The sequence below is a fragment of the Grammomys surdaster genome, unplaced genomic scaffold (assembly GCF_004785775.1).
Source record: "Grammomys surdaster isolate TR1022 unplaced genomic scaffold, NIH_TR_1.0 174, whole genome shotgun sequence".
Classification (NCBI taxonomy): Eukaryota; Metazoa; Chordata; class Mammalia; order Rodentia; family Muridae; genus Grammomys; species Grammomys surdaster.
This window is the reverse complement of record NW_021604622.1, coordinates 4956563-4972460: the sequence shown is the minus strand read 5'-3', so window position 1 is coordinate 4972460 and position 15898 is coordinate 4956563. Positions and strand designations below refer to the sequence as shown.

Here is a 15898-nt window from a genome sequence, read left to right as displayed (position 1 = left end):
AAGAAAGAAAGAAAGAAAGAAAGAAAGAAAGAAAGAAAGAAAGAAAGGAAGGAAGGAAGGAAGGAAGGGAGGAAGGATGGAAGGGAGGAAGGGAGGAAGATAATTTTAGGTGACCATGTAGCATCAGTCTTCCATCTGAATCACAGCCCTTCAAGAAAACTTTCAGCTTTAATCATTCTGGTGGAGGTGTTGCTGCTTCCCCAAATGAACCCACTTCCATCACATTTCCTCCAAGGACATAACACCCATTCACCATCAATATGAGTTTGATCTCTTCTGTCTTAGAAACCATCATTGATTATAGTAGATATCAGAGCATAAGTTGCCATATGCAGGTGTATAATGCTGTTTAACTCATGTTATATAATGTGTATTTGAGCTATGGTATTGTTCCCCTGCCAATCTGTATAAGTAGATTAATTACAGCTCTTGTAATACTCAGTGATAAACTTATTTCTTTTAATTGTCTGTATTGTAGCTTGGATGTTTTGTCCCATAAAGAGAGCATCCCAATGATAATATTGGAACTAGGCTCAATATGTTTCAACTTTCTGCCTAGAACTTAAAAATTACAAAAACAATGTAGAAACCTAGTAATTTTTGTCTGTTGCATGTGAAACCTAAATTTAAATGTGTGTGTGTGTGTGTGTGTGTGTGTGATATTTGCCTTCTCATGTCATGAAATTTAAAGGAGGTAATGTGACAGGGAGAAAAGACATCAAGAGAGATACAGGTGTCGTGAAAAAGAGCTGTGGAGGAAGAAGGCAAGGTACCACTAAGGATAATCACACACACACACATATGTGCACGCACATACACACACACACACACAAATCACACACATACACACACATATCAAAATATGTTATTTTATCATGCTAGCTTAAAGTCCAAATGGAATCATATGGGTGATTGGAAGCTTACTATTAGAATTTCTAACTCTTATTGTCTCAGATTTTCATTGAAGATTGTGCTAGATTTTAGTCATCCTACTGACAACTCCTACCTGTAGCCCTTTTCCAGGAATTCTTTCAAGTCAATGCTTATCAGATAGGTAAGAAACCTGGTAAGTTGAGCTAATATACCATATTGACATGTATCAAAAGACCCACAAGATGTTAGTCCAGAAGCATCTTTGCTCACTTTCAGACTCAACTTCAATTCACAGCACATCTGCTTTATAATCAAGGGGTCCTCTCTCAGAGATTTGGTGCACAATACAACTGTGTAGAAGTAACAGGACCTTTAAGAGGACTCCTCAGTAGGAGGTCATTATCAGCCCTCCTCCTGTATGGTTAAAGGAATCCTCACTGGACTTTGAGTCGGTGTCTGTGGCAGGCACTAGGGAAATATTTGCCTGTTCATTCTCTTCTCTTTACACTTCTAGACACACTCGCTTTCAACATTGTTTATCCTGGTGCCACCAGCCAAGCTGACTGTTGTTGATGTCATGTGCCCAAACTTCCACAACTGTGACCTAAATCAAATTCTTTTCAGTCTAAAGCCACCCAAAGTCAGTTATTCTGTTATAGTAATAGAATGTAGGGCAATACAAGGCATAATTCTATAAAACTATTGCTGGTACTCCATTTAAATTTTTTATGTAATAATTGACAAATAAATGTAATATGTGCAGGATAAACATCTTTAAAATAGAAGGTTTAAAGGAAATCAATTGAAAAACTCCAAGAAGTTTCTGTTCTCAGTAACTTGACTGTATTGCACTTGCAATAGGAATCACTTCTCAAGAGTTTGTGCTTGAAAAGAAGAAAATACATGTGTGTGTGTGTGTGTGTGTGTGTGTGTGTTTTAAATGTGTAAAATAATAAGCCAATTTGAACTACACCTCAAAAGTCCAGACTTGAAATAAAGTTACAATATATATGTTTAAATATGTATAAACAACAACCCAATTAGACAAAGGTGCAATTTGACAATTTTTTAAAATATATAATGAAAGAAATATGGCCTTTAAATGTCTATGAATGAGAATATTTCCAGAAACAATTATCAATAAGCACCACCTTGATTTTTTAAGTTGAATTTTCAAAACTAGACAAGAGAGTGAGGTCAATGGAATTAACTAAAAGACACATCTGTACATGTCATCCCTGTGGAAAACAACGGAGGTTCTGTACATCCCATTTAAGGACTAAGCCTCAGGCTCAGATGTATCACCTGGTCACTGAAAGGTTTTAAATATACCTCTGGCTATTAGTCATAAGTCAATGATAGTGAAACTATAATCCATAGAACCACAGAGGGTAGGTATAGAGTAAGAGACTAGAGGGCACAAATAGATCCCCTTAAGAATAGAAAAGTAGAATAGATAGTTCTGTGTGGAAGTGTGGGGCTGGAAAAGTAGGGTCAATTCAGGAGGGGAGAATGATGATGGAGGGAATACAGGGAGACACAGCTAAGATTAGGGGGCATTGACGGGGATCATAGGAATCTAATGCAGTAGACTCTTTCTAAAATATATACCTTTATAAAGGCAATCTAATTAAAATTGCCAAAAATGTGGTAGACAGAGCCCCAACTCACGATCTCTTGTCACAAAATGAGCTTCCAGTACCATAATTGGGTTACATATAAACAATTTGTTAGCCAAAGAGGTTCTATAGGAATCCTCAAACAACCTAAACAGTTGCCAAAACTGTAGGATGCTCTCCACAAACTGGCAGCAGGCTCTACTGTGGAAGAAAACACCTACACAACTCACTGAACATGGAGAAATTGATCTGCTGAGTATATAGATTCTAGGTTCAAGCATCTTTGCTACAGGAACCCTGTACACTACCAAAGTAGAAATGTAAACATGATCCAGCCACAAACCCATTGAACTACAATGCTGTTTTGCCTGCAAAATATGCTAAGAAAATTGTAGCACAAAGCTTGTGTGAGTAACCAACCAATAACTGATTTGACTTTAGATCTATTCCACTAGATAAAACCCATGTACAATATTGTTTGGGAGACAAAGGACCTGCTGCTAGATATGCCAGAGACCTAAGGTAAGCCAAATACTATTTGTGTAAAATGAAACAGAACAAAAAAAGCAGTAGTATAATGATGGCTAATGACATTCTGCTATACTCATAGATTTGTGCCTTGCTCAGCCATCATCAGAAAGCTTCCCCTTATAGCAGATGGGAACAAATACAGAGACCTACAGCCATGCATTATGTAGCACTTAGCCCTAAATGAGAAATCTGCATCAAATCTCTCCCTCCCTTTGGAACTCAGAAAACCCTGAGGAAGAGGAGGGAAGAAGAGTGTAGGCTCCAAAGTGGATGGAGAGTACCAAGAAAACAAGGCCATTTAAGCATGAGCAAAGCTCATATGTACTCAGAGAGACTGAGGCAGCATGTACAGAGCTTATATCAGGTCATATGTATACATACATACATACATACATACATGCACATTTATACACACATACACGTATTAGTTGAATGACTTTATGAGATTTCTGAGTATGAAAGCTAGTGAGATCTTGGTCTTTTCTTAGGCTATTTTCATTTTGGTTCTTTTCTTATCTAACTCTGATGTGATAGTTTTGGTTTTATCTTATCATACTTTTGTTATATTTTATTATTATCCCTTAGAAACCTGTTTGTGTTCTAATGAGATACAGAGAGGCAGTGGATCTAGTAGGGAGGTATTGGAAGGAGTAGATGGAGGGAAAACTGTAATCAGAATATATTATGTGAGAAAAAAATACTTTCATGTATTCAAGGGAGTTTGAATTGGAAAATTCTGGTTTCTCTAACAACTCAGTTGTGTCACATGTTTTTCTGGAAGCAGTTTTGTGAGAGGATGTTTTGTGGAAGCAGAAACATTCGAGGATGTTTTGCTGAAACAGACATGTGAGAGGGTATATAATGCTCTGCTGGAGCAGATGGTTAAGTGGGGACATAATGTTTAGATAGAATATAAGTAAAACCCCACAGTCAAGAGAGAATGCCCTGGCATTGGTTCGCCTTGCAATGCTTTGCTGGTTTTCACTGATTTCACTTGTCATAACCTCATAGAGACAAATATTCCAAAGAACTTCTTATGGTATTCTGGCTGCTTCCTGCCACCTCCTCAGACTCATACTGATTCCTCAGAGCCTTAAGGTTTCTTATGGGCCAAGCGACTGCTCTTGATTTGCCTTTGGTGTTGGCTGATTGGACTGGACTGCCACTACTGATTTGTGTTTGGACTTGCCCCAAAGAACTACTTCTGAACAAATCTACATTCTCTTATTAACTAACATTTTCCCTATCTTTGATGAGTGGGCTAGAAGGGAGGTTGAAGCATTTAATAATTCTTATTAAAGTAGGTTTTGAAAATTCTAAGTCTACAGGCATTACCTCTATTACTGAACTTACATAGGAAGGTGACAAAGTACATTGAAGAAGGTGGCTCTTCTTTCCCTGAGTAGAGAAATTGAAGTGACAGGGCTGGTACAGATGACAGGAATCTTGTTGACAGGCAACTTGTAGATAATAAACCCTAAAGGCCCACCTTCCACTTTCTAGAGAATTAATCCATCCCACAGTTTATCTAGCTATGAATCATCTACAATGCACAATTCAAGCACATCCATTCCTATAGCCATCAATTGAGCCAGTTATCATTTCTCTTAAGCTCAACTGAAGCATCATGCATCCATCATATACTCACTCTTAAATCTTGATTGGCAATATTTTGGTTCAAAGAACTGGGACAAATTACCTGCCATAAATTAATTCTTCTCTAAGGAGACGCTGTCTTTTATCAAGTTTCTTTTGCTGATCTTCAGGTAGATGCCAATTTATAACCTGGTATGACGGTTTTTCCTTTCTAAAATCTAAGAAAACACCAATTAAGTAAAGTTTAAATTTATCACAATATATCACACATTATCAGGGTGATAAAAACAATTATTTTAAATAATGTCACATCTTTGTGAAAATATGATTTTTGTTTTCCAGTGGGTTTGCTTTTCTTTGAATTCATTTAATTCCATATTGTAATCATATTTATTGATACTTTACAATAATTCAAGAATTTTTAAGGAGTCTACATAATGAAAAATTCTGATAATAATTTTCATTTAAAGACAGCTATTATTTTACACTATACAGATAAGAAAACAGAATGTAAACATTCTAAAATGATATAATTCATCAACTATGACAACATATTTTGTAAGGGTTTGTTGTTAATTACAAGTGAGTTTGATTCCAGTTCTCTGTGTTTCAAAGAAATATTAAAATAAAATGCATGAAGTGTTATTTTGCATGGTTACTTTTAGTTGCTATGCATTTCATGTGTGTGGTTTGTTTGTTTGGTTGGCTGTTTTGTGGTAGAGTCATGTGCAGTAACCCAATTGGCTTCAACTCACAAACCTACTTCTTGAAGTTGCCAAGCACTTTTATTACAAGCATGTTCTAACACAAACAGGTTTTGTCTTGTTTGTTTTTTGTTTGTTTGCTGGTTTGTTTGTTTCAGTAAGTAAAAAGACTCCACCTTCAGTCAAAAAAAAAAGGAAAGATGGAAGGAAGGAAGGAAGGAAGGAAGGAAGGAAGGAAGGAAGGAAGGAAGGAAGGAAAAAAGAGAAAATGTCTGCCAATCCCAACTGGCCAGTCTAGCTCTTCCACCATATTATTCATGCACAATGAAGAATCTGAGTACATTTTCAGGTTTCATTTCTGACAATTTCAAGCTATATCTCTCAAATGCAGAAAAAAATCCTCAATCCATCCTCTCTTCCTATTGATGAGAATTTCAAACCAAGAAAAGCAGGCCAAATTCAAAATCAAGTGATCTTCACTAGAGAGTTTCAGTGATTTGTATTTAAAGACAGACTGTAGGGTTGGGAACTTCCTCTCATTGTTCCTGTCTCATGGGACATAATCTGACCCTCACACGGCATCTCCACTGAGTCCAGCACCAACTGTGCCTGACACTACTCAGTGGAAGGCCTTTTATCTGTGCAGCTGCCAGGCAGTGAGTTTAATAAAGTGTTAGGATGGATCTCCAACACAACACAATATACAGTTGACTAAATCCAACTGGATGCTTATGGTTACACAACACAAACATCAATCACACAGCATCCTCAAAAATGCCCTTTCTATCCCTATTGATTACATGTCTACAGACTTTTGAAAATGGTATTAAAAGGTTGCATGAAAAAAAACTTCTCAAAATTGCCATGAGTGTGACAATTATTTTTGATGATGTTAGTTGGGTCTTATAAGCTTAGAAAGACACACACCATTGCCAAGGAAAATAAAGCAATGATAAAAAAAACAATATATTAGGAGACAGATGGGGAACAGCTAAACAAAACTAAAGATTATACAGGAGACATATGGAAATCTCCTAGTTTAGGAAATGATTTTCAAGGAAGAAAAGAAGATCTCAAAGGGCCAATGAGATGGCTCAGCTGATTAAGGTACTACAAGCCAAGTCTGATGGCCTGAGTTTAATTTATAGGACTCAGATACTGGAAACTTCTGCAGGTTGTTCCTTGATCTCCACACATGAGCATGCATCCAAACATACCCACAGTCAGTAAACAAATTTACTGTCAAAACCACATATAAAACAAATTTTAAATTGTTTAACTAGGAATGTCATGTATACATAAATAATGATGACCTCAGGAGTCAAGAGTGATAAAACAAAAACTTCCCAGTGCTAGTGTGGGAAACATTCCTATGAGTTGTTGATCCAGAGGCCTATGAAGCCTTCAAGACAACATAGGCTGTAGCCATAGCTCTTGAGTGCCTAGAAGAACTAGATCACAAAGCTGAGGTCACCACAGACTTTGGTTGTAAGGCAGAGAAAACTCAACTTGAATTGACTTTGAAGCTTCCTCCCTTCTGGCCAGAAGATGGCACACAGAACACTAGGGAGCAAAAGTCATCAATGATTTTACATAATGATGGACCTTCCATGTTAAAATATTGACCTGCAGGAAAATGTGCCCAGTGTAATGGAGGTGATAATCTACCTTGTGACTAGACTTAAAGCCTGTTGTACAGGCAAAAAAAAAAAAAAAAAAAAAAAAAGTATCCAGCAATGTAAACCTCTTCATGGCTAGGGAGGACATATTCTGTATGGGAGAAATTACTACTTTCATTTCACTAAATGGACATGTTTTTCAAATCACCTTATAGATATTTATGCTTATTCCCATGTATTATAAATGTTGATTTCAGCCTTCATTAGAGAATTTTTTTGTGCAGCAAACTGCAATAAATGCAAAGAACCATGTCTCCTTGATGTGCTGAGAACAAGTGGCTGTTGAGTGCTAAGACCTAAAAAGAGCATCTTTGTCCATCAATCTCTGGGGTCAGAGATCATGGCACAGGAGGAGATGAAACTCAGATAAGGACTGGATGGAGGGAAGAAGTATCACAAAACACTATCTCCTGAACATGTCATGGCTGCCTCAATCTCCACCTCATTACAACTGTGATTGCTGACAATGGACCTGACTTTTAGCCAGAATGAGGAATGACTCATGCGACTGCCTTGCTTGGGGAACTACTGCTGACTGTCCATAGATGCTGGGGATAGGGGGTGTCATTGTCATCATTGGTTTGACTACTATTGAGCCTCCTAAACTCCATTGGATAACTCTTTTCCAGGTTTATGCAAGTGATTACCTTAGTTAAATGCAGTTCTCTCTCTCTCTCTCTCTCTCTCTCTCTCTCTCTCTCTCTCTCTCTCTCTCTGTTTGTATGTGTATGTGTGTTTATATGTCTGTCTGTCTGTCTCTCTGTCTGTGTGTGAGAATTCTGATATTTAAGGATAAAAGCATATTTTAATTTCTGTAAACTCAATGTATTAAATCAACTTCACCTTACATACTGAATGAAACTGTTATACATTTAGTTCCAAAGGATTAAAGTAAATGACGCCTTTAGAGAAGAAAAGCCTATATTCTAATCTGAAAAACGAGCTCTGAATTAGAGACTTCATCATGTTTATATATCTGGGGTTTTTTGTTTTGGTGTTTGTTTGGTTTTGTTTCACCTAATCTCCATTACAAATAAGAAGCAGCCTGCTAGAAGGGTTAAAGGTTTTCTGATAATCCAGAGCATTTATACAAACATGTCCTGGTCTGAATATTTATATCAAATCACTGAAGATCAGTAACATTATTGGATTGGTCCCACCAAAGCAAGAACAACATTTAACTTGAGATATATGCATGATAAAAACATATATAAGACATATAGGTATTGAGATGTTGCTTAGCTGTTAAAGTTACTGCCTGGTGTGTACAAAGTCCTACTTTTGATCCTGAGAAATACTCAGAATCAGATCTTTTTTGGTATACCCTTATTATCCTGAAACTCAGGAAGTGGAGAAAGAAAGACAAGAAAAGTCAATATTATTTACTACAAAGCAATTTTGAAACCATCCTGGGATACATGAGACTCTTTATCAAATCAAGTAAGTAGATAGATAAATAAATAAGTTAGTTTACAATGATACTAAGGACTATGCTAGTTAGACGAAGGAAAAGAACTATAACTTCAAACCATTAAATCCTACTTCCTGGCACCAATCCAATACTTGCAATTATGTATAAATCCTAGAAACCTCTACTCCTTTAGAATACATTATATAGTTTTCCATGTTGAACAATCACAGAATGAAAGTCTGTTATCCAAACAGATCCAAACAGCTACTTAATGTTTAAATGGTTTAATGCAGAGCTTCAATAGAAGGTTGGAAAAAATAACCTAGTAATGTTATTTTTACATTCATAAACCCACTCAAATTCTACTACAAAAAAATATTAAAAAAAGAATAAACCAGTATTGCATCTGAAATTTCCAGAGCTCATGGATGTTGAAAGAACCTCTGTGTTGGGTATCGTGAATTGTGCCTCTAACCCCTAAAGTTGAGAAGCTAAGACAGAGCATTCCCCTGAGTTTGAGAACTACCATGGCAATGTAGCTGAGCTCCATAAGAGCCTGGACCTGTCTCAGAAAATTAAGAAAAATAAAAGAAAATGAAAAAAAAAGAACATAAGAATGAGACCAAAAAGGAGGTCATGGTGGGGTAGGCAAGAAAGGAAAAGACAAAGAGAATGAAGAAATGAAAGACAAGATACTTTAAGACAGTAAGACTCAAACCTATGAATCAAGAATGCTAGGTCTACAAATGTGGAGAATTTTGGTAGATTTTTTTTGTTCATAGCTTATTAAAGGAGCAGAGAGTCTATAGACATGAACAATATGTCAAAAGTTGTGGAAACAAGCAAAACAGGCTGAGCATGAATTGCAGCTCTGCAGTCAGACTGTTAAGGCAAATTAAATGTATTGGAAGATGTCCAGTGAAGAAGGAAGTGAAGTGTTCTGAGCTTCTGAGCCTTAATCTATCAGCAGCGATTCATGATCTTCAGTTCGGTTATGAGTCTCTTTATTTACTAAATTAAATAGGAACTTCTGACATCACTGAACAGAGTTTTGGACGAGCTACTGATTTTTAAGTATCTGAGGTCAGCTCAATCATGTATCCTAAATGTTGGGCACAAAATATGAAAGTCATTAGAAAACATTTCTTAAAATGTAGGCCTCACTGAAAAATAGAAACTGATATGTGTGCCACTGAATATAGCTATCTTTACATAATTAGAGTCCTAAGTATGACAGGATACATCTAGTCAACACTACATTCAGAAACACTTGACATAAGAGCCTCTCAAAATGATCAATAATAGTGGGTACTGTTGACTATGAGAAACAGTCAAGTAATGAGATATTTAATGCATTTTTGTTGTCATAACAAAATATCTAATATTAGTTAATTTATATTTTAAAAAATTTTATTGATATAGGTCAACAGTTCAAAGTGTGCACAGGACTCATATTCAGTTCCCACCACCCACATCAGGCAGGTCACAACTGCCTGTTGGTTTCAGGTCTAAGTGATACAACCACGTCTTATGGCCTCCTTGGGCACATGCACTCACATGCAAAAACTCACATACAATCACATGCAAATATACATAAATTGAAAATTTAAAAATCTAAAAAGTTATTTTGCTCATAGTTCTTTTTTATTGGATGTTTTATTTATTTACAATACAGATGTCATCCCCTTTTCCCATTTAACCTCCCTAGAACACCCTATCCCATCCCCTCTCATCCTTTATGCTTTTATATCATTTTGATTACATGCATGTATTAAGGTCAGTTCTAGGTTGAGGAACTTGTAATACAATAGATACAAATATGTAACAGCCTGTTCTGCCCCAAGTTTGGGGGCCACTTTGTCCTGGCCCGAGCTGCTGCTCCAGTCTGTGGGTCAGGGTCTAGCAAGAGAGAGAGTGGGGATGGAAGAGCAAGAGATGCGAAGAATGGAGACAAGACAGAGAGTCTGTTCAAGTCTCCTTATTGAAAGAAAATCATAGGTATATAGAAGCATAAGCAGGGGAACACAGCTGAAGACACTTTACCATGTGCACCTTGCAACTGGGAGCATTAAACAGCAAAACAAGATATGTGAGCAAAACAAGATGTTTATCAGAGTGTGCTCAGCTGTTGTAGGCTGTTGAAAACAAGTCTCTTGTCAGGATATATGGCCTGAGATGGCTACAAAGATGACAGCCACTTTCTGCTCAGAGTTGGCTCCCAACACAAATAGTCAAGGAACAAGCAAGACAATAAACACAAATAGTGAAAAAGAAAGCAAAGCATTAAACCCAATTACATGAACACTACTGTGATTACCGTTTCTAAGGGCTTATCAGAATGACCAAAGTATCTAAGGATACTTCCTTGTCCTAGCCCAAGGTCCTATTCATGTCTGAAGCCTACTAACTTGTTCTAGCCTAAAATTTTGACTCCCATCTGACCTTACCCCTTTGTTCTAGTCTAATATTTAGGTTCCAGCCTGAGATTACTTCTTTGTTCTAGCCTAAGATTTAGATTCCTACCTAAAATTACTTCTTTGTTCTAGCCTAATGTCAGATTCCTGTCTGAAGCCTATTTCTTTGTCCTTAGCCAATGTCATATTACTGTCAAGCAGCCCATTTCTTTGTCCTTGGCATGTGTCAGATTCTTGCCAAGCAGCCCCAAAGGCTCTCTGCCTCTTTCCATTTTTAATTTCATTAACAAGCCTGAGTCTGTCTTAGGTTGTTCTCACAGGAATGCCTTCCTTACTCATCATGGAATATGCATAATCAAAAACAATACATTTCTATCTTAGGTTACTAAGGCTCTGTACAGAATCTTACTCATCCTTGGTCCTTGGCTTGCCAGCCTGTGACCATCCAAGATTGGGCAGAGTCACCTGAATAGCCTTTTATGGTCTTTCACTGCAACACAACATAAAAGTACCATGTGTGAGTACAAAAGTCACAAGGCAAAAGAGAAGAAAGAGGCCAGGGAAGGGCAGATTCATTCTTTCATAAACACCTACCCAGCTGAGAACTAATCCATCCCTTGGAAGACAATGTGATTCCCTTCAAGTGTTTACACTGGTAAGCCAGTCAGATTTTAGTAGGCCTGACTCAAATAGATAAATAATTATTCAACACCATTAGATCAAAAACTCTGATTCTAGCACATTAAGGTTTGGGGTACATACTGTAATCATAGTCAACTTATACCAGGAAGTAAGGAAAATACAGAAGTATATCATATGCAGCTAAGATTACATAGTTTATTCAGATCTATAAAACACACATACACACATATACACACACACACACACACACATGCACATGCACACATTCACATACCACAGTTTAATTCTCATAAGGCCAAATACAGAAGTTTTGTCAAGCAGTTGTATACAAAAGCTGTCATTTATTATTTAAGTAATTTATTGTAATAATTGATTTTAAAGATACCTGGGAGGCGAACTGTTTCATGAAGAAGTTTTGTCACATTGTGTCCACTGCCATGAAGAATTTGTGACACACGACTCATCACTATATAATGACTTGCACCTAGAAACAATACATAAAGTTCATTTTTGTGGAGATTAAGGAAAATGGTTCTGATTACCATAGATAAGTAACATAAAGAAATTCAAACTAAGTGTAAAAACACAGAATGCCTCAGGATGTCTAGAAAGAAATTTGCTCTTCCATACCCTCTGTTACATAATAGGTAATATCCAAAACATGAACCCAGAGCTTTAGACAATAACAATCTTTCACCAAAGATCTGAAGGTCATGCCTGGAGACATGTCACAGCAGTTAAAAGAGCTTCCTGTTCTCATAGGGGACTTGGGTTTAGTTTTCAGAAGTCATGCAGTGGCTCACAACAATCTGAAGCTCTAGTTACAGGAGATCCAACACCTTCTTCTGGTCTCCACAGACTTCTCATGTGCATAATACACTAACATACATTCAGTCAAAACACTCATAAATGTAAAATGAAAACAAATAAATTCTTTTTGAAAATTTAGATATTCTTTATCCTATGATACATTTATATTTTCCACTGTATTTTTCCATCACTGTCATCACTGGGCTCAAAAAAATTACTGTAACCATGGAAAATATGTCATGATGTGATGGACATTAACTTTGTTTGGAATTTTATGTTATTGCTGAGGATAGAGATGCAGTATGTAAAATATTAGGGAAAGAAATATTCATAGGGAAAGAGAATATGTAGCCCCCACTTAAGAAGCTTCTCTTCTTGGACCTGAGATTATACTCTTCAAAATAAAATCATCAAGGATCACTGTGAGGCCTGAGCAACCCTGAAGTTATTACAAAAAACACCAGATGCATGAGAAACTGAGGCAATATGAATTCTGCAGTATTCCTGGGCTGCTAAGTAAAGACTATCCTTGGGAAAGAAAGAAAGATCATTAAGCCAATGTCTTCTCTTTAGCACAATTTCTTTAAAACATTTGTTTTGAGTCCAGACTGAAAGAGGAGAAAGATAAATTAAGAAAAAGAAAGAAATGGAAATTGTAAAACAAAAGCTGAGAGAATAGGGTGTTCAGGAGCAGAAAGACCCATAGTGATTAAATCAGAGCAGAAAAGTCAAGGAAACAGCATGTATGTTCTCAGTGAATCACTCCTTCCATTCCCATTTGTGTTGTCTGAACAGCACAGATAGAAGCTACCACACCTGAGGTGTCTTGCTCCTGCTCTCATTAGACTGAGAAGAAGGAGGACCCAGTGAGGCAGCCATTCTAATCGATTCTCAAGAGCAAGAGCTCTTCCAGAGAAACATTGAAAAGTTAAAATTGCACAAGACAAGCCAGTGGGGACAGAAAAAAGTGAAGTAACAAGATTTAAGGTCCTTACCATCATTACCTCAGAGACCCAGTGCAAAATCAACTGGATGAGGCAATTTCTGCACCTTAGGCTCAGGGATCATTGCAGAATAGAGGAAGAGTGATTACAGCCCAGAGGAAAATGGAGTTTGTTCAGGGGTTGTGTCTCCTATGAATGTCAGAAGCTAAACTCATATCTTACCAGCAAGACTGCCTAAACATGAAGCAAACAAGGACAGCAACAAAGACATGCTAAAAAAGATGTAGGAAATCGCAGGAGCCTTCAGCCCTAGACAGACAGACAGATAGACACACAGACACACAGACACACACACACACACACTCAAAATCCAACTAAGAAATGCTGAGAGTAGGAGAAATACTCTTCCCAAGAGATGCGCATACTAACTGGTTAAACAAAACAAAACGGTTATCACTAATAACATACATATACACTAAGCAGGTTATATCTAGTAATATATGTTTATACACATGCTCTTGTGTACATGTTCCAACAATCGGTGAGAAATGAGGGGCTGGTATTGAAAGAGAACAAGAAGATGTGTTTGCAAAGGTTTGGAGAGAGGAAGAGAAAGGGGAAATGGAAAATGAATGTGGTGTCAGAATATTTAACATAAGTGTGCAAACCACCACTATGAAAGTACTCCATAAGAATTTTTTATATAACATTAGAAGGGTGACTTGTATTCCTGAAAGAGGCAGCCCATGCCCTAGACCCTTGTTTTCCTCTAACATGAACAGAGTAGAAGGCTCAAGCCCATGTCTATAGTCTGTGTTTCTCTCCAGCACTGAGGTCCTCAGGCTTCATCCCTGAAAGTGCTCTAAAGGTCATTTGGGAACACTGTCATTTGGGAACAGCTGAAAACAATCACCCCTTTATACAGGCAGACTTTTAACCTTTTGCACTCTATTGCCCTAGACAAACAAAACATAGGTACCACATGAGCCATAAAATACAGAATTATAAGACCTATCCATCTTGAAAAATGTTGAGAAAGTGGGTAAAACACACAGGGAGTGTAGAATCCTCCTGAAGATGGTCACTCATCTTCTCAGTTTTACCTTGGTAGAAAATATTCCTAATATTTACCCCTTGGAAATTTGAGATAAGTCTTTGAATGTTCTGCCCCTTCCATTGAGAATGTTCTCAAATTCTAGGGCTTAAGAGTCAGGTAAATCTTTGCCCTCAGTCTATATGAGTAGTTCTTCAGCAGTTAAAACAAAACTGCTTTCCATAAAATTATCGTGTAGCTGAGATAGTAGAAATAGTGAAAACAGACGAATGGAGGTAATCTTACTATTCATTGTTAAATCCATGAATTTAAAAATGTCAATAGCTTTATAAAGAATGTCAATAGCTTTGCCATAAACTGCCAGATATTTGACTTTTAGGTAATATCTGTTATATGTGAATAATGATGACAGGATAGAAATTAAGCACTTATGATCCTTTGCAGAAGCTTGAATGTTACTTTTGCTAAAAATCTTTCCTGGCACAAAGGGATAATACTGTGATCCCTTCTGTCATGCCATTATGTTTACGTCCTTTCTCACTATAATTCTTGAGTCACATCCTAGTCAACAATAAATCCAAAAAAAATTGACCATTAAAAAAAATGTTTTCATGAAGCCTATATCCAGGTTTAATGTGACCTGTTTCCTGTTGGCACTAATTTGTATTCTCCTACCCGACTGAGACATTTATCAGTGAACCATGTACATGAAGCTCCTATTATCATGAGACCCCTATCAAACCATCGGACCAGGATATTTGTGATGTCAAATATAACATATCAGTTCCTGGAAATAGACAATCAGGACATGACATCCACACTTTGGTGCCTGGGAGCTTTTAGAGAAGAAGAACATCTTTCGAAACCAACAATGTTTATGGATGTTAGCCTACCCAGAAAAATCAAGAAATGTTCACTGTTCTCTTTGTTGGATGAATAGGCTAATTGCTTTGACTAAAATGCTTATGAATTACTCACAACTAAAGCTCTAGTAGAGAAGCCTTTTTTACAACCCCCTACTCCACCTCCTGCTTCTGTTTCTATATCACATGATGTCACCATCTACTATTGCTCTCAACCTTGGGGACAGTCCCCTCTGAGTACCACATTTCACACACTGCATAGCCCCTCCCCAGGTTTGTCAATGCCTAGATAGAAAAGTCACATGCATGATCAACTATATGCCATTTTTATGAAACATGGTAACCCAGGCATCACAGTATCAGAAGACTCTATCTATATTCCCAGCAAGAACTTACCCAGTGTAGATATAGTCAGGATTTTTGCAGCCTCCAAGAGGAGAAGCTCAAGGAGGAAGAAGCTCACTAGAAGCCAACTCCAATGTGCCCTCATCTGTAGAACACCTGGACCTCAGGCACAGCCTGAACAACTAGAGAACTGTGCCCCACTAAGGGACCCTGTAAGCCTCTGTCACAAAGCACTATGTGTGGCCTTGAAATAGGGTAAAGGGGGTAGATATTTGATGCTGTTTTTCCAAATGCCCTTTTGCCCTTGTCTCTGCCAATCTCTTTCCAGTGGACACTGTTTCACCCTCCTTAACTAGAATTAGAAGAAAAATGATTGGAGAGTTAATATTTAACTTTTTCTATAGCCACAATAT

General features: G+C 37.3%; 1 protein-coding gene across 1 annotated transcript in view; it reads right to left on the bottom strand.

Moving 5' to 3' along the window:
- Positions 1-15630, bottom strand: part of LOC114621364 (UDP-glucuronosyltransferase 3A2-like) — a 28927-nt gene extending 13297 nt beyond the window's left edge. The window contains exons 1-3 of the mRNA XM_028767616.1: positions 15537-15630; positions 11855-11953; positions 4723-4837 (exon numbers count right to left, since the gene is read on the bottom strand). Of these exons, the coding sequence (XP_028623449.1) occupies positions 4723-4837; positions 11855-11953; positions 15537-15630 (308 nt within the window). The remainder of the gene's footprint in view (positions 1-4722; positions 4838-11854; positions 11954-15536) is intronic.
- Positions 15631-15898: the final 268 nt, after the last annotated feature.